Raw genomic sequence first — 22,688 nt, 5'->3', positions numbered from 1 at the left:
TTTGTACCTCACACACAGTTTTTATAAAGTGAGCCAAAGTCCACAGCGTGCCCTCTATTCAAAACAGTGTGAATTCACAGGGTCTTTATTTGGCTTTTCATGTGATCTGAGTATCCAGGCATCAACAGAGATAGGTAATGCTGAAGGTGGGAGAAAGTTGTTAGTTCTCAATGTACTTTTTACTGAAAAGATGGAGTAGAACAAAAATGAAATTCCTGGCCATGAAGGCTGCAGACACCTACCTCTTAAAAAATCTTTTTTCCTAGTTCAGAATTCCAAAGTAGCTGGAGTTGAAGATGGTGGGGTCCTCTAGAGATTATCTGGTTCCACCCTCCTAAGACAGGACATATCACATACGTGCTCCAGAACATCCACCTCTTAACATTTATCCCTTGGAGTCAATGTATAGTACAGTTCTTTTTCTCTGTGAGGCTTTCAGTCACCCAAGAGCCATTTGGGGCCTCAGCTGTCTTAGCACCAGATCATAAAAGACCAAGACTTAAAGGTGTAATTTATTATGTGCACTCTTGGCAAACAAAACAAAACAAAACAAAACAAAAAACCAAAACAAAAACAAACAAACAAAAAAAAACCAAACCCCAAAACTTTAAAAACTGAAAATTTCCAATAGGCAAATATGGTTCTTTGAATACAGAGAAACAAATCCATGGTACACATTTCACACCGAACAGAAGAATTAATGCCCTTTTCAGAAATCAAGACACTTAACAGCACCATTGAAAATACCTAGCAGAAAGGGCTGTGGATGACAGTCTACAACTCCACAAGAGCTGGCTTCAAAATAATGCCAATAAAGCAGCAGTGACTCCAGGCATGTCAACATGGTCCTGTCAATGTGGCACTGAGCGTCACACTTCAGGTACCAACATGCTGACTGTTGCAGAGTGCAGTCACTCCGAGGCCTAGACTCATCATTACAGAGATTGGAAAAGGGCTCCACATTCAAGAATTGCTCCCCAGATGTGGTTCAGGAAGCTTCTCCTTATCTTCTCCATGCTGCAAGTTGCAATTTCCAGCTGAGATCTAATAGTCAAGTGTTAGCGCCCTTCAAATCAACAGAATGGAGCAGCTTACTTTATCTCAGCAGTTCCCAAATGTTTCATACAACAGCCTCCTCCCCTTTTTCTGCAATGGTCTAGACCCGTGTGTACCACTTACACATATATTGACTCTCTGTCCCAGACCCAAATCTCTGTAAGCCAACTATACCAGCTTTCCCTCCAGATGTACTATCTGCAGTTTTTAAAATTCCTGTTACCCTCTTCTGCTGAAAAAAAAACCCAACCCAACCCAAGAAAACCCAAATTCACATTTGGCATGCAAGCAAAGTGGACAAGTCCCAGCCCAATATTTTTTCCCACTTCCCTGCACAAAGAAAACACCAAAAGAAAACCAACTATTGAAATTCTACCTCTCGCCATTTCAAACATGGCCCCCCATTTTTTCAACGAACTGCCCTGTAAAGCTCTTTAACTCCAGGCAGCCAGGGCATTCAGCATTCCTTGCTGTCCCACGTGCCATCTACACAGGAATTTCAGAGAGGAACTGCCTTTCACCTACAGCTCCTGTAGCTACCTGGTTCCTGCCAATGACTCACACCTGCCAGGAAGGAGACTTTTAGCCCTGCAGTCTGCTTCTCCCCGGGTCTCTTCAGCTAAATGCATCATCACCCCGAGAGAAAAAAAGGAAACATTTGTTCCCTGAGTCATCGAGTTGCTGTAACACACAGGCACACTTCAACCTGGGCCACTTACTGGGGTTCTCATCCCAGCATGCCAGCTTGTAAAAAAGAGCCTCGGAGTGCTCATGGCAATGAATAAGAAAGGCAGAAAGAAGCCCAAGAGTCTCACCCTGGGGACTTGTTACTGACCTCCAGCATACATGCTGGGTCCCCCCAGGTAACTGCTGCAGCCAATCTGCTGTGGAGTATCTCAGGCACTTTTGGGGCTTGGGTTGTTGTTGTTGTTTAATTTTCATTCCAACAGAAGAAAAGGAAAAATTTGCTAAGCAGATAGTGGTTCTTCATTAGCAAGCATCTCTTCCTCTTAAGGATCCAATTTTCCTGTCTCATTCCTTCTACTGGAGATGCAAAAATCAGCTTCTCCCTTCTTCCCAGGATAGTGAGACTTTTTGAATCTGCTGAAAGGAGGAAAATCGGAGCCCTGAGCTGTCTCAGCCGCTCCTCCAGTTCCTTAAATATTCTGTATATGTAGTGATTAGAAAGCCACTGGTTTAAATGAGCTTCCCGTGTGGCCTGTCTGAGGCATTCTGCGGCTCGAGCGGTGCCTGCAAGGTTAATTACCGGTGAAAGGTTAAGCAGCTCCTGCCTTTTGGTTGTCTGTCACCACTTCCTTGCCCAGATGAGATGTCTGATAACAAGGAGGGCAGAGTGGGAAGCGTGTTTGCATGTCAAAGGGGCCTGTAAAACCCGCGTGCTGGTAGGACCGCTGGGATGGAGTTTGGGATCAGGAGCCCAATCGTGTAACTGTGCAGCCCGCCCTAAAGCTGCGGTTTCACAAGCAGCTGTCAATGGTAACAGCTCCCTCATGCCAAAAGGGGAAGGCTTGCGCTTCTTCCTCCCCGTCTTTCCTTATCCTGATTCCAGTCACACGGTCCTCAGCCTTTCTTACTCTGGCAGAATATGACAGTTTTTCCACTGGCTTTGTTTGTTTGGGGTTTTTTTGCTAGCTCAGGAGCAAATTTGCATGTCTAAGGGGGCTCCCTCAGGTGCTAGATGGAGGCTGACATGGTTAAGGAGCTGGAGAACGCTGCTGGGAGTGGGCAAAGGAAGTGGAGAAAATAATAGGAGAAGCTTCCACTCTCTGGTGACATTCATCTCCCAAAGCTGCAGCCCAACAGGATATTCTCTGCAATTAGTGGAGTGATCCATTATCAGCTGAGTTATTCCGTGAAAAAAGGCATAACCTAGAAACAAGTAATTTTTCACATAGCTTCAGACAAGAGTCACTCCAGCAGTATTACTGCAGTGGTAAATAAACACGGCTAAATTAACAAAGGGGTTAAATCTTCTGGAGTTAAATCTGTCCTAACTCATATACTCCCCTTATGTGACTGTAGTTTCTCCTCCCTCCCCAGGTTCCCCAGTTCAACAACAATTCATGCCCAAGCACTCCTGTTTATATTCACCACAACCTCCAAGGAGAGTAATTTTCTGTAAAGTTTGTGTTCTTTCAACAACGGCATTTGCTAGCAAGTTAACACTGACATCAGTGCTTCAGAATGCTGCCACCTTCTGTGGAAAACTGGAAAATTACTGATATTCTTCTATCCCGTGAAATAAGTTTCTCCAAATTTTGCAATTTATTGCTTTATAAGAATGTCTGCTACTTTACTATTTCCCTGCTGTACAGCAATTTATTTCATGGAAGGATGGAAGAAAATCTAAGTTTAGTTGCTTCATGTTCCTAAGAAAGAGACATGGGAAAACATAAGTTTAAATTCATAAAGACAATGGTAACATTAAAAAAAGCTTTTATCATCCTTCAGGAAATTTACATGCAGGCTAGTGATTAAAATATCCTTCATATGGAAAATATTCTGTCGTTTACTGAAGGAGAGTAGGAGACCACATGTGGCTGCGTTCATTGTAAAGTCACAGCAGATTATCATGCATTAAAGAGGAGCTGCTACAGGGAGTTATAAATAACATCTCCTCCTATCAGCTTTTAAAAAAAATTACAGCTGCTGAAAATTCCCATTTATCCAGTACAAACTGTGCTTCAGCGAAGTGTGTCCAGAAAGAGGACTTATCAAGGAAAGCAGTTCTGTGTTCCAGCTGACAAAGAGACAGAAAACTTTACAAGCAAAACAGAGTGTCTCCAGGTAAATTTGATATTTAAATAAACAAATTTATGCTAGTTGGAAACTTGACAGCAATTTCCAACAATCCCATAAATGTGATAACAATAGAAATCACTAAAATGTTTTGAAGATTATAAAACAGACCTAGAATGCTTATTATAAAAACAAAAATAGCCCTTTTTAAAATATTTCAAGCATTAACAAATGAATATTTACAGAACCAAATAATAAAATACTTCCGTGGTCTCCTTTAGATCAGTGAACTGTAACCAGAAAATGTGAAGGAAATCAGAAATCTCTCTGAGAAACCCTGTCACACACTACCTTTTCCTCTAAAACTTTTCATGGCTTTTGGCTGCGGTTCATCACACTGTTCTCCAGTGGTGTATACACATCACCACTAGGTGAATTCACAGTCAAATAAACTGAGGCTGTGTCTGTACTGGCAAGTACAGACTGATAGGAGTGGGCATGCAGAGCAAAGATACCAAATGTTGAGATCTTGACACACTTATGTGCATTTCAGGTAGGACCTGCTCCAGGTTACCCCTAGGAAGGTAATATGGATGGAGCACACTAGGTATGCATGAGGTACCTCTGCATCACTATTCTAGATAGGATCAGCAGCTCACTTCTGAAGGGAATCCTCTGATGGCTCCCACTTACCATCCAGGGTCTTGGAGTGTACATAATGGATTCCTTTTGAAGGAAACAAAACCCACAGTTACACCTCCAGAACACACTCAATATATTCAAACTCCAGTTGTCACTGCATCCATAGCGACAAAAGCTGGACTGCCACATCAGAGGTGTGGATGTCAGATCTTCAGCTTTTTCTTCAGAACTTCTCATACTTGCCAGTGCAGACAACAAGCTCAGACACATAAATATCCTGAGGCAAAGAAGCCATGACATAAGGTTTGGTGAGGTGTTTACACCTGTCACAAGTGTAGCAAGGACTGAAATATCCTAGACCATGGCAAAAATCACAAATAGGTGGTTATGCTATAGAGTGAGTTGTGAAACATGGTGCAGAATACACAGAATTGAGCTAGCTGGCACTTTCAGAGTTACTGCCGGACTTAGGAAAGCAAAGCCAGTTGGACAAATGGAGTCAAAAGGGCAGCTCACTGAGTGAATTCAGTGCTCTGGAGAGAGGAGTGGACACGGTGCAGGACCAAGTCACACCCAAGAGCCCTCTTTAATATTCCAGACACAGACAAGCATCCATCCTGCTTTACACCTAAGTGACATACACTGACACAGTGACACACCTGTACCAAAGGGGCTGGCAGCTGTCTGGACAACTGCACAGCTGAGCAGCAGCTGAGTAACCTATTTCAAAGGTGTCTGCAAACATAATCGTGAGAAGGGGCCCACAAACACTAAGGAAACGCTGCTGGAAGCACATCTGCTGTAATACCACCAGGAACTTGGTGAGACTAGAATCACAGAAATACGGAATCGGTCAGGTTGGAAAAGACCACAGAGGGTCATGTGGTCCAACCTTCCTGCCCAAGCAGGGTTATCCTAGAGCACATGGCACAGAATTGTGCCCAGACGGTTCCTGAATATCTCCAGTGAGGGGGACTCCACAAGCTCTCTGGGCAATCTATCCCAGTCCACAGTCATCCACACAGTAAAGCTCTTCCTCAGCTCATGTGGAGCTTCCTGTGCATCAGTTTCTGCCCCTTGCCTCATGTCCTACTGCTTAGAACCACCGAGGAGAGCCTGCTCCATCCTCTTGACACCCTTTGGATATTTATACACATTGATGAAGCCCCTTCCCAGATGACTATTTAGCTACGGCTGCCAGCTGTGAGGTGTCAGCCCCTGACACAGCACAGGCCGCCACCGCAATCACTTTGTCCCCACTGGCCCCACAACACATGGGCGCTGCTTTTCCCCTTTGTTTTTAGCGCAAGGACGAGGCTCGGGTGCCCAACACTGTGAGCAGGCTGAGCCACTGGGACATTGCTGCCAGAAAGGGAGCTTAAACATCACCTGGTTGCAACCCCCTTGCCGTGGGCATGGACACCTCCTAATAGACCAGGAGGTGCTGGTCTATTAGGTTGCTCAGAGCTCCATCCAGCCCGGCCCTGAACACTTCCAGGGATGGGGCATCCACAGCTTCTCTGGGCAAGCTGTTCCAGTGCCTCGCATTAAAGAATTTCTTCCCAATACCTAACCTAAACCTACTCTCTCTCAGTTTGAAGCTATTCCCCCTAGTCCTGTTAATAGGCGCTCTTGTAAAGCCCCTCCAGTCCTTAGATGCGTGTTTTAATTAGTCCCGTCTCTGCATTCCTTACTGGTCCCACACGGCAGCCCGCTCACAGGCGGCTGCGCATGCGCGAACCCCGCCGCTTCCCGCCCTGCCCGTTCCGACTCCCGCCGGAAGATGCTCCATCCCCGCTGGGGGAGGCTGGGCCGGCGGCGGGCGGGGCGCGGCGCGCCGGGGCGGGCGGGACGGGGCGGTGCCGCGGCGGTGCCCGGCTGTGGGCGGGTTCGAGGCTCGGGCTCGCCGCCTCCGCCAGCGCCGGCACGTCGCTGACACCCTCGCGAGGTAAGCGGCCGCTGGCAGACCGTGGGGTGGGAGAGGGGGCGCTGAGGAAGTTGCTCTCCTCCACACGCCCCCCACCTTCACCCCACCCGTGTCCCGCCGGGTCCCGTCACCCCCGGCTGCCCCGTGCCCGCTGCCCCCCGCGCCCCCGTCCGGGGCCGAGAGCCCGGCGGCGGCTCCTCCTCGGGCCTGCCCGCCGCTGTCGCGGGGGAGCGGGCTTGCCGTGCCCGCTCGGGAGCGGGGAGCCGTGGCGGGCGCCCGGCCTTATCCCAGCACCCCCGCCCTGCCCCCGGCGGCCCTGGCCGGGCCGCGGGAGCTCCCGGCCGGGAGTGGGGTCCCGCCGCCAGGCCCTGCCCCGGGAGGGCTGTCACCGCGGGGCGGCTGACACCGGGCCACGCTTGGAGGCCTTCCCTTCCCTTCCCTTCCCTTCCCTTCCCTTCCCTTCCCTTCCCTTCCCTTCCCTTCCCTTCCCTTCCCTTCCCTTCCCTTCGTCCTGAGTTGTGCCGAAGGGGCTGCCAGGCGCTGCCTTGGCCCTCAGCCGGGACCGCTCAGGTTCGAGAGCCCCGCGCCCTGTCCAGCTGGTGGGCAACCTGCCTCAGCCCCTGCTCTAAAGACTGCAAGCTGTGCGGCTCGCCTTTCTCTGATTTGTTCGTTTGTTGGTTTGGATTTTTTGGGTTTGTTTTCGGGTTCCCCCCCCCCCCCCCCCCCCGTACTTCTTGCACCAGTCCTTTCTTTGCTCGCGTTCTAGTTTGTTCCTGCACTTCTGTGTCTTCCCTGGTTTCCATAATCCGGCTTTTACTCGAGGGTGACTTCTCCAGGGCAGAGACTGCCAGTTCTGGAATGTCTGGAAAAGACTTTGCTCTGTTGTACAAAGTATTAGCAGGAAAGAAATTAACGTTCAAGAGCTCCGTGGGAGGAGAGTGTATTTTTTAGTCGCCTGAGAAGGAGTACCAGCGAGGGAAGTTCTGTACTTTCTGTTTTGTACTTCTGAGTCTTCTGCGAGTGTGCCATGTCATGTCTGGAAAAATGCAAAGACTGTCCAGGTGTATGCAGTGTCATGATATTCTCAGATTCTGAGGGTCGGTGTTGTTCTCTAAGAGACCAAGGACCTGTTCAACCGCTGGGGCTGCTGTTTTCAGGACGAGTGACCATTCTGCATCTCTGATGGGTTTCCTTTGACTGGTGGAAACCCATAGACTTGGGAGATGTCATGAGCTATTAGAATGTAGGCATGCAATTCTACCACCTACTCCTTAGGGAGAGAAATGAAAGTAGCACTACAGAAAGTGCTGTTAGAGATTGCTTTCTTGGGTAGAACTAAAAAAATTATACCTCAAAGATGGGTTGTTTATCATGTGTCTTCTTTAAAGGAAAAAGAAGACAGCACTGGTATCTGGAATCTGAGTTTTTCACCAGCTTTTTGACAAAATTAGCAGTTTTTCATGGTTAGAAATGCTTTCATAAGTGAATAAATGAAAATGAGGTTAAGGACAATATAAAGTCTAAAGAAAAGAAAAAAATGCAGTTGTTTGCTTTTTCCTTTTGGATAATGATGAGTTATTAAAAGGAGCTTAACATAAATATCTTTAAAGTTGTTGGGGAAAGACATACATTTGTCAATACTGAAGTTGTACTCTGGTTATAATGAACTGGAAGTGTCTGGTCTGTGTTACAAAACTGGTGAATTGTTCATGTTTGACCTTAAAAATGTGTCATATTTAGCATCAGTTAAGATTTGAAAAGCAATGTAGTTTTATAGAAATCTGTATATAATCCTTAAGTCTGTCAGTGACAAAAATTAATAGGTAATTTGTGATTGAAAAAGGTGATGTGGAAGTTCTGACCCCTGAATCTTCCAGTAAACTTTATTTTATGAAGTTTTTAGTGAAACTTTATTGAACAATTATTACTTATATAATAATACAATAACGGTGTCTTTAAATAAGGGAACTGAAGAGTTTCACAAGTCAGAAATGTATATGAAAGAGATGATCAGCCAAATCTGTGAAGATATTTTTGTCAAGAATCTCTGTTAGCTCTCAGACTCTTGTGCAGAGTAACTTCTGCATCGTTAACATCATTTCAGTTCTCATGAAAACATTGTCTTTAACTGCCCAAGGCAAATGTCTCTAACAATGCTATTTTCTAGCCTTTCCATCTCTGATTTGTAGCTTAAGTCATATTAGAAGGAACAGTTGTAGGTGGTTGCTGATGTCTGTGAAGTTCTGTTGTAGCAGCCACAGAACTTGGTAACTGAGTCTAATGGATTTATTCCCTGTTGCTGTGAAGCACGGGATTGACAGCAGTCCCACGTTTTTTGCCAGCTCTGAAAGAGAGCAGCACACTATTTTCTGGAGAAGGGTGAAAGACTGAGAAACTTCCTTTTGAATTGTACTGTTACTTGCCACGTTTCAAAAGGTAAAAGGACAGCACTTAAGAGAGCAAAGTGCCAAAAATTGTTGGCTATGGTAATAAAAAATAAAATTTGTCTGTTGTTTTTTGTTGGTTCTTGGTTTGGGGTTTTTTTTTAGCTCCTTATCAATGAAACTCTAAAGCTAAGCATTGTTTGAGGGGATGGAAGAGGGTGGAAATGCAGTCTTGAATAGGAAGTTATGAAGTATTTAGTGCATGAACATTTTCTGTTCTTCATAGGTGGCATGAAACATCCTGTTTGCAAGCATATGCATAAGGAATGCTCTTGTCACACCTTGATAAGTTACTTTGGCCTAAACATCGATTGCCTCTTGTAAAAACCTGTAAGTAAAATGAGTGTCATTTGATTTGAGATTGCTTTAATGATTTACTTTCTGATCACAGCATGATGTGGCTGTAAAAGGAAAGTGAATATATAAAAAATGAAAATATATGATATTTGGGAAAGAGTCTCAATGCTGAGTTGCTTGTTTTTTTGCAGAAATGGCAGCTCAGAAAAGGAAGTCTACGTTAGTAGAACCTTCTGCTAAACGTCCAAAGCTGGACAAGAACAGCAAACCCTCTTTGTCAAAGAAGGAAAAAGAAGTGTCGGATACAAAACATGGCTCAAATAAATCAAAGCCCAGTCAATGTGCAGCGCAGGAGAAAGCTGTGCTCAAAACCTCTGTCAAACCAAACAGGTCAGTGACAAAAAATTACATAATTCTGCATTATCTTGATAGACTACATTAGTGCAGAAACAATCTAAGCAGAGGGAATCTGAGTTAAAGATTCAGTAAATAGTTAAATAGTGCTAGAAGGGAGATCAGATTTAAATCAGTATGTATGCTGACTGCTACACGATTTTTCCCTGGAACCATCTAAGTGCCTTGAAATCCAGAAAGACCTCTTTCAAAAAAGTTTTTGAAGCAAAAATAAATCTAATATTATCTATCTATATATGTAACTAATTCTTCATTTGCAAGTCACAAGTGTCAGTGATTAAAAACTGGTAGAAATGTTAAAAAGCATTTAGCTGGGGTTCATAGTTCAGTTTTGCCATGCATAAAAAACATTAAATACAACACTTAAGCGTAACTAGATGGAAGTGAATGCCTTTTTGGGATAATTCTTGAGCAAATTATTCCAAAAATACTGAAAGTATAAGATCTAGTGTTTTTAAAAAGAAAAGAAAGAGGCAGAGGAGGAATGAAAACAATCTTACAACAGATTGTACTTTCTGGATGCTGAAAAAAAATATTAATTGACTCTTTCAGTAATAACACCAATGAACCTGAAGTAGGAACATGCATGACTACAAGATCATCAGCACTCAACTCAAATAATAAAACAATACCTAGCAAAACAGTGCAACAGCAGCAACCTAAATCTGCAAAAAATAAGGAGGTATGCCAGAAGAAATCTGTGCAAGAAATTCCTAAGTCAAAATGCTTAATTGCACCAAACGAGCCAGTAATGAGGAGATCACAGAGATTGCAGCAGTTAACACATGTGCATGTTCCAGTAAGATCCCTGCGCAGCAGAGAAGTTAAAGAAGAAAAAGTTCCAGTAGTTAAGCACAGTAGCCAGGCAAAAAAACACACTCACAGCGTTGCAGCAAAACCACTGAAATCTGCTGGAGGGAAAACGGAACAGAAAAACACAAAGATAAAGCCAAACAATACAAACAAGGATAAAGAGATACGTGTAGGAGTGACCAGCTCTCTGAAAGAGAAAAAATGTAAAGCAGACAATAAAAAGGATAATTCCAGTAGCTTTCAACAAAATGTTCAAGGATCCTCGTCATGTCCTGCTGAGAGTCTTGAGGAAGTCAAGAAAGACCAAACGGGCTCTGTGTCTCCCAATTCTAGCAACACAAAGAAAGTGGAAACTGATTCTCTTAAGCCAAATTCTACAGCATCTAAGGAAAAGCAACAGACACATCAGAACATAAAACCCAGTACAAAACCAAAAAATACTTCACAGCCATCTGTAAGTGACACAAATGTGGCTGATCAACCAGAGAATGATGCAAAATCCAAAAGGGTGAGCATCCTTGAACTTTGTGAAGAAATTGCAGGTGAGATTGAGTCAGATACAGTAGAAGTGAGAAAAGACTCCCCTAATGCAGAGGATAGCAAAGCAGAAGAAAAGCACGATGACACACAGTTACAGCAAAGTGAAATGCTTACTCAGAAAGAACCCAGTCAAAGTACTCAGTGCAAACGGTTTTTCCCTAGCAAAAAAGCCATGCCTGTCAAATGCACTCTGAATGGCAGAAATAACTCCTCAAACAAAAACTCTAAATGGACCAAAATTAAATTGCTGAAAGCTAGTAATGTGAAGCAAAGTAATTCAAATTTTCCAAATGTCCCCAGGCTTCCTTTTTTAAAAGATTTCCCTGAGGTTTCAGAGGCAAGTCAAATGGCTGCAGAAGCAGAGCTTTCAAAGGCACAAGGCAAGCTGTCAACAGGACTCTTTGAGAATGAAAGTACAACTTGTGCACAGGAGAAATCACATCCTTCATCTGAAAGAGCTGAAGCTAAAGAAGTAACATTAGAAACAAAGCAGTCCACAAGGAAAGGTGCAGAAAATGGTCTGTTGCCTAACTTGACAAAACATTTATGTGAGCCAAGACCAGATGAGGTAAGTTATTTTACTTATGGTGTATAGTGGGAGGGTGTTCTAAATCTATTCTGTTTTCTGAGAATCCCATGCTCAGAATTGTTTGAACAATGGCTTTCTTTTACAGTAACTTAAAATTTTCTAATGTATTAGAGATTTACTGCTGTGTTGTTATAGACGGGTGATAGTAAGCTGAAAAATTAATTGATTCCACCCTCCTAGATTCTGTTGTTAACTAAATGATGATCAATAAAATTTTGTGCTGGAGCCAAAGGTTGTATGGATTCATATGGACGCTTCAGCTTCTCTAGCAGTTGTGTTTTGCAAAGCTGTATTACACCTTTGGAGTAAATGAACTTGTTTTCCTCTCATTTCCTTATCGGAATGTGTTTCTACTAAAATTTAGGATTTTAAGGATAACTGTTCTATAGAAAATATTTTACAAGCTTATATATAAAATGAAAAAGATTTTTTTCTAAATTAATATCACAAACTTCAGTATAGACTAGCTAATAAGTTGCATTTTGTCTGCTTAAATTAACATAAAACTGATGCTTTATAATACTTAGTTCAATTAGAAGTTTTATGGTTAAAGGCATTGGATAATTTGGACATTTTTTAATTTAATGTTTTCTCTTTTGCTTAGAACTTTCGATTACATTTGGAATCGAGTCCGGAAAGTTCTCCTGTAAAGTGTGTTACAGCTCCTAGACCACCAAAACAATTGAAAAAAGAACCCAGAGAAAGTGAACCTCAAGGTAACTGTCTACTGCAGATCTCTCCACTTGGTTTGATCAGTTCTGTAGGAAGGATAAGTCTCCCATTAAGAGGAATGGTTCGCAGAGTAAGGCTTAGCTGGTGCAGAACTAAACTTCAGGAGCTGCAACTTTTGACCACGGGGTTTTGTGTTCCTTTGTGTCACACCCAGGGCCACTTGAGCAGCACTGAAATGCACTTTCTTCTCTGGGCTGTGGAGTAGGAAAGAGGAGAAACCCAACCAAATTCTTTCCTTTTCCATGTAATAAAGCAGTAAAACTTGTGTGTTTCTGTTGGCTTCTTCTCTTGGCTTGGTTTTTGTTAATTCTCTGCTCTGTTTCCTTTAAATAAGTATCTACATTTGTTTCTTCTAAATTTTTCTACTTGATCTTAACCAGATTATTGATTGGGTAATCACTCTCCTGTTTTTATTATTTCTTCATTTATCAGCATGTGAATGCAGTTTGTAAAAGTTTATGATGAGTGTGATGTCAATATTTTGACTGAAGTACATTTGACTAAGAAATATTGTCAGTAAATCACTAAGTTGTCTCTTAATTTTTTTTTTTCTATTCTTAGTGGTGAGGGGTTTGTTCTGGGATTTTCATGTATTTTTTAAATCTGACCCTGCACTGTGCACTGTTTTATTATTTAGCTTTACCAAATAGTTGGAGTTTTTTGCCTGTCATTGTAGGACACTTTTGAAGAGTGACTATTCTTAATTTCTGTTACAGAATTTAAAAAAAAAAATTATTTCTTTTGCTGTTTTTGATTGTTTCTTTTCCTTAAGTGTGCTAGAATATGCCTCAGATGGGGGGATACTGTACATTTATGATTCTAATAAAATACAGACAGCTATTTATATGTGTGTCAGCGTAAACATATTTAAACTCCTGTGTAGTTTACTGCTGGCTTTGTTTAGCTTCTGGCAAACTGTCCTGCAGAACTGCTGTCAAAATGTTGGAGAAAAATGCCTTTTTTCTAAATATACTTGGAGAAACATACGAATACTGCCTCAAACTTGAATATTTTTTATTGGCCATGAACAGATTGCAAAATTGTTTTGAATATGTTTTTTGAAAATCGCTGTTTGTGTAACTCAAATTTCTTTTGCAACTAAAAACTTCATTATAAAGTTATAATCTGATTAATTGCAGATTTGGCTCCCACACAGTTGATGCAAACTTCAGCAACAGGTCAAACTTCTGAATCTGAGAACAGGTATGGTATTTAATACATTATGAAATTACAGTAACCTTGTATGGATAGACTTAGGAGAGAATTCATTATAAAGCAGTTTTCTCTTAGCCTCAGTTTTCAGTTTCAAATAAGTGACTTGTCCTTTGTAAAAACAGACTTTCATTTTATCCCATTGTTTAGGCATGTTTTTAGTTTGCTAAGAAAATAATCAAGATATTTGTAGCTGCACATTTATTTCAAAAAGTATTATTTAACAGAGTTGGAAAAACGTTTATAGTGGTCTCTTCCTCAAATCAGATGAGAACCAGGGACTCGGGGAAGGATTTGCCATGTGATTTTCATGTACTGAATTATTTCACTTACATCTGGAGGAGTTTTTCTTTTCCTTGTACTATGGAAGTGTTGTACGTGTGAATTTTTTTAGGTGAGGAGGCGGGGGTTTAATTCCGAATTTTGTGATTGCTATGAAAGGAAGGTGTCAGCAGCCATTTTAAAAAGAAAAAGTTCTTAGTGCTGAATTTGTCTTACAATTCAAGTTTGTATTTTAGCCTTAATCACATTGACTGCTACCATTTTTGAGCAGTTCTGACATAGGCTCTGGTTTTAGCCAATTACAAGCTTAAGACAAAAATTTCTTTGTACTTGATACCTTGAGCAGCAGAAGTGGCCAGTGTGTTATTACTGTTTTCTATATTCATAATGGGGACAAGAAGAAATGTTTCAGGTAATTTTCAGTACACCTCTCTGAGGCCAGATTAACAATTCTGACTAACCAGCTTTTGTACATGTTCCTGCTTCTGTGGAACTTGACAGAAGATGGTTGACAAGGTAGATGCAAACTAGTTAAATGAGTGGTTTAAAATGTATTGATAAGCACTGCAATAACTTTGATTTTTTTTTTACTTTTATTCTCAACTGCCAAACAGGTTTATGGTATATACTTACATTTATTACCATTATGACCTGAACGAGCTCGTATTGCTTTACTGTTATCTGGATATATATTTTAATTCTGAGACCTTTCTTGCCCTGCTTCCTGTATGATATCCAACACTTAAGCCATCATTCTTCCTGTGGTAATCCCACCATAAAATAGAGTAATCTGTTACCTGTGTGCATATCTACCTTGTAGCTCTCTTTAGGGCTTTGTAGGAAAAGGCAAACTTTGACGTAGCTACATAAGGCAAATTTTAGGGCACAGGAGTGGAATAAAAAAATTACCCCTGTGTAATGATTTCGCACAAAATGTTGTTTTAAAAATGTCTGGCAAGAGTTAATTTTTTTAAAAGCTCACTGGATTAACCTGCTGCCTGTGCTACAGGAGGTGCCACAATTAAATTTGTTCAGAAGCAGAAAAATATGTCAATACCTAGTTGAAGTTTGTGTATTTTTGTGTGTGCTTTGCTTTGGCAATCTCTACGAATTTTATCCAAACCTGGAACAAATGTCACTTTTTTCCCCCTGAATATAGGAGCAAGTTCATAGAATGGTTTTGGTGATAGTTTATTCTATTTTCCAGTGTTTCTTTCAGCTGTGACAAGGAGAGGTTTAAACTGAGTAAGATTGCAGTGCTACCGATGCATTTATTCCTTGGGTCTTCCTCCCTTCACTGCCACCTGTTAGAAGAGGATAAGTTTGAATTGTAGGGATTTGACATCTGACTTAGATTTGTGAGAATATATTTACATGGTCTCCTTTAGCAGCCTGATGTATGATACTTAAATCTTACTTTGGAAATACATAGCATTAGGCACCATCAGTCATGCTCTGATAGTGCCTCTTTTAAATGCTGGTGTTAATGTTGAGGCCAGCCTACGCACCTGATAATAAATTTTTTTTTCAGAAACAAAAAAACCCTTGTAATTAGGCTAGTTGCAAACTGTGTTTTTGATTAATCCTTTTTTTTCCTTGTTTTTCCATTTGATTTGCACATTAAAATATACCAGGACTGTATTTTATTTAATTAATTTGGATTTGCATCTTGGTAGAGTTTGTGCTAATCACAACGTTTTGAGTATCTAGCATGACGTGTATAAGCAGTTCCATTTTTAACATGAAATATATTTGTATTTCAAGGGCTCCATTGTCGAATCCTTCATTAGCATCAAAATGCACTAACTTGCCATCATCGGAGGAACCTATTCAGAAGCTAAAAGAAGCAGGAAAAGATGGTGATAAGCAGCTGATCACAGTAAGTAATACCCTTTTAGAAAGGCTTAGAGCTTCTTGAAGAAATTACCTCTGAATTTGCCGTGCTGTGGTTTAATGAACTTGTCTAAAAATCATTACTTATACATACTACTTACAACTTGTCTAAAAATCATTACTTATACATACTACTTATCACTGTTGTAAATGACTTGTAAAAGTAGAACCTGTACTAGATTGCCATTCAGTGTTGATGGGAAAATGGTGTCAGCAAGCCTTAATGTTTTAGATTTCTTGTTAAAATAAATTTCTGCAATTTTTAAATAGAGTGGTTTTTCATTGAAAATAGGGAAGGGAGAATGAATATGCCTTTACTTATGTGTAAATTCTCAGTTTCTTAAAATTTCAGAATTATAGGGGGAGGTGCATCTGGCAGATTGTGTGCAGAATTAGCATCAATAGATTTGTTCCTGTGTCATTTAAGTGTCAGTTCTTCTGAGACCAACCTGAAGATTTCCCAGTGCATGCACTTTTTTTACCATACAATTTAACCAGTAGTACCAGTTGGGTTATTTATTCTTACCCTTTTGGCTATTGGCTACAAAATACAGGTAACAAGAAGACATGAAATGAGAAGGGAGTGACACAGTTGTTTTGTCATCGTGTAGGATCACACAACTTCATTGTGAGACAGTTGGGAGTTTTTGATTTTGTTTTGGTTTGTGTTTTCAATTATGCCCATAATCCTTGAGAAATGAAGAGTTAGAGAGGGAGAGGAATCCAGGCCATTAGGAAGGAAGGAGTTTTCTTATGAAATTATACCTCTAACATATATTATTGGAGGTGTTACTAAGTTGTTCTTTTTTCATGTATTACATGGATTATATACATGAAAATATTAACTGAAATAGAACCAAATTAATTCTGAACAGTCTGTTATTTCCATAGTGAGGTATTTTAAAATCAGAGCTTCTAAGATCTAAAGTGATAAATATATCCTCCAGTTATCTGATGTTATACAAATCTAGGCATGTGAATGCCCAGCCACAGGATAACTGAACTGTATCTAACATTTAAGAAGTGTTTAAATTACTGCCTTTTTGAAATCTATTTTACCAACAGAATTAAAATGAATTATTAAATATCTTAACTGCATTAAAAGAATTTTCAGAATATCCGTTTTCATTTCTGTGAAACTAACTTAATTTTTACTCATACAGTGATAGAACTTGGCTGAGAAGTTGCTAGGATCTTTGACATGAAGAAATACAGAACTTCCTGCTTGGCTACTGAAGAGGGCTTGTGTAGCTCTTTGCAGTGTTTATTATACAAAGAGATTTTTTTGCAAGTTACTGATTATGCTGGTAGTATCCTTATCTTCAGCTAGAATTAGGAGCGTAATTTTTTCTTCAGGTATACAACAATAAAAGCTATTTACGAAGCAAAATTTTAAAGAAAGGTTCATTGATGTAGAACAATGGAGAAAATGAGGAAGAATGGGAGAGACTTGGTTTGTGGTTTTCTTTGGGTATTTCTGGAAAATGCAAGTGGGTATTTAATTTCTAAATGTGTAAGTAACAGCTTCACAATATTCATTACGTATTTCAGCACTTCATACAAATCCAATTCACTTTGATTTCATTGAGTTCAGAGTAAGCTTTTTATTGTGTGGAAAGGGAATTCTAATAATGCCTATATTTCAGTTTGCCAACACAACATTAGCTAGAGTATTGGGCTGTTACTCTTTTACCTTGGGAAAAACTGCTTTTTTGTCAAAACATGTAGAAGAACCCAAATATTAGTTAAGCCTCTTTGTTAAATACTGTCCTTGACCTTGGTTGCAGTGGGGATGAGATATAGTTATGTTTAGAATAGTTTGTGCCAGCTTCTAGAGGTGAAAAGTGGCTAAATTAACTTCTAAATTACCAGCTCTCCTCCCACAAATACTCAAAAGATGTGCGATTAAGTGCGTATAATAAAATGTGGTACTTTTTGTAATTAATAGTTTTGCTTGCAAAACCATGGTGAGTTTTTAAAGGGCGGATTCTGAATGGCTGGGCTTATTTTTCTATTATTAGTAGTAATTATTTTTAAAGTTGTTTATGTAGTTCCACAATGCTCCTGTGAGAACAGAGAAATTAGTAATTTGGTTTAAAAACTGCTGAGGTTGAAATTTCTCCTATGTGGAGACCAGTCTCACTATGCAAGGTCAAATCACTTAAATTAGCATTTATAGTGTCTAAAAAAATTATAGTTAATAGCTAGAAATAATTTTTATTTCAAGTTTCTGGCACAGTGTATTAAGAGAAGGAGTTTCATTGTTCTTTACCTTGAGCAAAGTTGGGAAGTCATGCTTTTATTCTTAGCAAGAGACATTTAATTAGAGCTTTGTTACACTTTTAAAAAAAACTAAATACCTGAAAGATGCAATTTAGTACCCTCCAGTATGAGATCTGATTCTTTCAGAGATGTGTCAAGCCAGTCCATCTTAATGTATGTACAGAATCCTTTTTTCATTTTTTAACCAAAGCTGAAAAACTAATTTTTTATTTGTCTAGTCACATAATGCAAAATTTTTGTTTTGCTGCTGAATTTTCCTTGTCTTTTATATAAAAGTTTGACCCTTGTCCTTTTCAGTTTTTTGTGGTATCTGAGGCTCAGAGTCTGGAATGCTACAGTATTGTCTGTGTATTCTAATCTTTTTGGTCCCTGAGCTATATTTAGAGATGTGTTACGGTAAAACTGGGCTTTGTTTTTCACAATATGCTTTGGGCTTTTTATATTTAATCCTTAAAGATGTATCTTAGCTTCCTTCTTCTCCCATATGGTTACTAGAATGAATAGATTAATTGTCTTTTTTTCTTAAGTGATATAATCTTTAACAAGCTTTAAGGCTATTTGAGTAACAGAAGTAAAATAACACAAATTCTGTTTGTAGAAGAAATACTTAGTAGCTGCACTTGCACCGTTCTCTTTCCTAGTACACATCATCTAGTTATCTGGGCAGCTTTCAAACATAAAGTTATCTCATTTTGTAGAGGAACATCTAAGTCAAATGATGGGTTTTTTCTGTTCAGATTTGCTTGCTGTCACACATCTTAAAAAGCAAGTATCTTCAGAGCATGGTACTTAGCTGAGAACAGAAAAGCATCTAGTGCTCCAAGACACTTCATAAAGCAAGCAGTGCCAGAAAACAGTGGTGTTTGAAGTGATTTGCAAAGACTTAGGTTCAGACTAAAGAGAGTCTGAAATGGTCTCTTTTAGGAGAAAGAAATCCTTCTCTTTCTTTCCCCACTCTTAGGGGAAAAAAATTAAGATTGAGGCTAAAAATTCATTGTGTTCCAAATCTGTGACTTGGTGTTTGGTGGAATAGTCTGTTCTGAATATTTGTGAACTTCACCCTCTTACACTCCATTTAAATGTTCAGTTGGTAGGTTGTCAGGTTGCATGAAGCACCATAGGAAGCTTTGTAGAGTAATGCACTAAAATTGTTCTTGACTTTGCAATTACTTGAATGTGATTTACAAATATGAGAGCTTGAATATGAAATCATCTGTTCCTTTAAATTCTGAAATGGAAAAAAATACAAATGCACAAAGCACGTGTTCTCAGTTTTCATCAAATGAGAGGTGCTGCACAAGCAAGACAAGGAAAGTCAGTTGTTTTTGTTCTGTAAAAATTCTGCTTGCCTCTCAGACCTAGGACAAAACTTTGACCATAAAAATAAGAATTGATAAAAGCATTAATGCTACAAAGAAATCTCCTAAATGATTACCTATGAAGCACCAGGGATACTTGTTCCATTTTGAGGTTTGTTCCTTTGCATTTGACTAGTTTGAAAGTAAGTTACCAGTTTTAGGAAAGCACATCTGAAATGGATGAACAGTGAAAACAAATCACTGAAGTGATAGAAGGATAGTTTTGAGTTACAGGGACTTTTTTGCCTTTCTAGAACTCTTGAGTTAATGCCTGGATGCCAGCAAATGTGATTGAATGTAGTTGATCCTTATAAGTATCAGCAAGTGCATGGATCAGGATTGCTTGATGGGAGGGTGTTTTTGATTCTGAGGTTTGATTTGGTGCTACATGTGGATGTGATATACATGCTAATCCAGTTCACACATTTGGATATCATGTTTGAATTTTTCCTTACAAATATTTTGATTGAATTTGGGCATAGTTTCCTGCTTGACTGAAATAGGTTATATATCGAAAAAATCTTTTTCTTTAAGATGAATAAGTGTAAGAGTAATTTCTTATGAGAATAATTCATGAAGAAAGTTACATAGCAATCATTTAAACTTACTATTTTCTTCCCTAAACTGGCATAGTCTGGTTAGGCAATTTCTCTGAAGATTCAGAGAATGGCTTTTAGGCAATCTTTAATTGTTCTCATTAGTTAAGTACTGCCTCTCTCCTGTCCTCTAAGCCCAGAGAAGACAAGACAGTGTCTACTTCGTAAGCCAAAGGGAGAGATTTTGGTAGTTGTGAGCAGGTTTTTTTCTTTTCACACAAATGGTGCTCTCTTCTTACAGGGATGGTATCTTCTCTTATTATCACTTCTTCCCATTTCTTCTCCTCTGTAGCAGCCCAGCTTTGTCTTGCAAATTCAGGTGGGTTGTGCTTGGTGTCCTTGGTTCTGAAGGGAGGTGAGAATGCTTTGTAACTGAGCTGCTACAGGAATTCGGGCAGCAAGGCTGCTAACGCTGAGCTGTGGGTTAACCCTGGCAGGCAGCTGAGCACCGTGCAGCTGTTCCCTCATCGGCCCCAAGTAGGATGGGGGAGAACAGATTCACAGGTAAAGCAAAAGCTGTGCGTGCAAGCAAAGCAAAGCAAGGAATTAATTCACTGCTGTTTGTCAGCTTGCAGATGTTCAGCCTTCTCTTCATCATGTGTAACTATTGGGAAGACAAATGCCATTAATTCCAAACATCCTCCCCTTCCTCCCTCTTTCCCCAGCTCTTACTGCTCGGCAGGATGCCATATGGCACGGGATACCCCTCTGCTCAGGTGGGATCAGCTGGTCCTGGCTCTGTCACCTCCCAACTTCTTGGCACCCCCTCCTCCTCAGTGGCACAGCAGTGTGAGAAACAGAAAAGGCCTTGGATGCTGTGTAAGCACTGTGCAGCAGTAGCTAAAACATCCCTGTGTTATCAGCCCTGTTTTGGTCACAGATCTAATACACAGCGCCAGTGCAGTTGCTGTGAAGGAAATTAACCTTATCCAAGCCAAATCCTGTGCTCATCAGGACACTTTCTGTAATAGTCCTGCTCAGTACTTTTATATGAGTTCAGAATGGATTACCTGTCCATCGTAAATACTGCGCAGATTTATTTTCTTACTTTGTATTGCTTTTCATATTGCTTTAGCCAACGACCAGTGAAGATATAATTTCATGATGGATAATGACCCTCCATTTTCATTTTTCAAATATGTTAAGGAAAATTAGATGTATCACAGCTTTGAAAGCTTCAAGTTGATTTATATCCTTTTGTTAAAATAGCTTTGTAAGGAAGATGGGCACTGGTAATTGATTGGGATTTTTTTTTTCTTGGTTGGTTGGGGTTTTTTGTTCAAAATGAAGACTGGATTTTATTCTGAGCTGGGACATGTCTTCTGATCCTCCTGGTCAGCAAGGGGGTCTATCCATCAGTTTCAGCCTTGAATGCGTCTCTCACTGAAATAGCATTCTTTGACCTTGTAATTTTCTGCAGAGAGCCCCAAAATCTTTGTGTTGTTTCTTCCTGCATTTCTTGTATTTCCTTTCCAGCCTGCCTGTTTCTCTGGCTAGGCTTTATTCTTTGTTCTGTGAAAATGCTAGAGGAAAAGAGGAAAAAACAGTTTTCCTCTAACTAATACTAGGTAATCAAGAAGGAGGTGACCCAGTCTGTGACTGAAGAGACAGAAAAGGAAGGAAGAAAAGAAAGGCCCCTTTTCATCTCCTACAGAGGCACCAAATGCCTTTTTTGCTTGCAGGGTTCCTTATTGCACATATGGAGGATCAGCAGACATGCATCTTCTCAAAGAAGATATTGGTAAGATTTTTCTTTGTGTCTATCACAGAATTAAGAAACCTTCTGGAGTTAAGGCAGTATTGTCTCAATGTTCAATTACAGTTAGCCTTAAAACAGTGCATATCCTGTACTTTAGGATTGCCTGAGATACTGGAATTCTTAATTGCCATGTATGTGTACAGAATTTGCTTAAGAAGTAAAAGTATTTTTTCTCTTTATTGTTGTTTGGAAAACTGAGTAGTAAATGGAATAACAATATTTTTTCTGCCTGAAAACCCACATTTTCCTGAATATTGTTGCTCTGAAAAACATTAAGTTCTGAGAGTCAAACCTCTTCCAAATTTTTTTAGTTGTGACAAGTCAGCACTTTATTTTTCAGTATCTGATGCTTGCTGAGAAGATTCCACCCCTCCACTTTCAAATCCCTGTTATATTTACTCTCATACATAGTACAGAAGGTGCTCCTAGGTTGTAGGCGTTTGGTTTTTCTTTTTTTTTTTTTTTTGTTTCTGGTTTTGTTTGGGGTTTTTTGTTTGGTTTGGTTTTTTGTTCTTTTTTGGAGTTGTTTAATTTTGTTTTTTAGGTGGTTGTTGTTGTTGAACTCTTCCCCTTAGAAAAGTCTGGCAAGCTTTTATGCACTGTTATGATTTGGGAGCATTTTTTTGCTCTGGATGTGCATGCCCTTTCCACTTTTGCTTATGCAATGACATCACTTTAAAAATAGTCATCCTGTAGATGTTTTGTTGAAGTACAAACATGCATTCATCATAATTCTTGACTTTATTTTGCATGTCTTTTTTTGTTGCTTGCTGCAGTCTGTATTGGATTTCAAACCTCCTGCGTTTAATTTTTGCCTGAAACATTATGTCCTGTGCTGTGGCTTTGAAATAGTACTTCAGTTTTACAAAAATCTTCTTCCTTGTCTTCAGGAGACTGTAGAATATTCCCTAAAGGCTATAGTCCACATTTATTAGGGGTACAGAGTTCAAAAGATTGCTTTATATACTACAATGTGTATTTTCTAATAATTGATGAAACAGGGTTTTTATATTAACTGAACATGTGTAGAATAGTAAAATCAGTGAAATCCTTAAAATAAATCCAAACGAAAAAATCTCCCCCTGCAAAAC

The 22,688-nt window shown here is 40.0% G+C and overlaps 1 protein-coding gene across 1 annotated transcript in view; it reads left to right on the top strand.

Annotated features, from left to right (window-relative positions):
* Positions 1 to 6,332: 6,332 nt before the first annotated feature.
* Positions 6,333 to 22,688, top strand: part of ESCO1 (establishment of sister chromatid cohesion N-acetyltransferase 1) — a 32,833-nt gene continuing 16,477 nt past the window's right edge. The window contains exons 1-7 of the mRNA XM_059487034.1: positions 6,333 to 6,406; positions 9,056 to 9,159; positions 9,318 to 9,516; positions 10,093 to 11,461; positions 12,087 to 12,198; positions 13,354 to 13,417; positions 15,473 to 15,587. Coding sequence (XP_059343017.1) covers positions 9,320 to 9,516; positions 10,093 to 11,461; positions 12,087 to 12,198; positions 13,354 to 13,417; positions 15,473 to 15,587 — 1,857 coding nt within the window. The 5' untranslated portion in view covers positions 6,333 to 6,406; positions 9,056 to 9,159; positions 9,318 to 9,319. The remainder of the gene's footprint in view (positions 6,407 to 9,055; positions 9,160 to 9,317; positions 9,517 to 10,092; positions 11,462 to 12,086; positions 12,199 to 13,353; positions 13,418 to 15,472; positions 15,588 to 22,688) is intronic.

This window comes from Ammospiza nelsoni, chromosome 1 (genome assembly GCF_027579445.1).
Source record: "Ammospiza nelsoni isolate bAmmNel1 chromosome 1, bAmmNel1.pri, whole genome shotgun sequence".
Classification (NCBI taxonomy): domain Eukaryota; kingdom Metazoa; phylum Chordata; class Aves; order Passeriformes; family Passerellidae; genus Ammospiza; species Ammospiza nelsoni.
The sequence above is the reverse complement of the archived record's forward strand: the minus strand, read 5'-3'. Positions and strand labels throughout refer to the sequence as shown.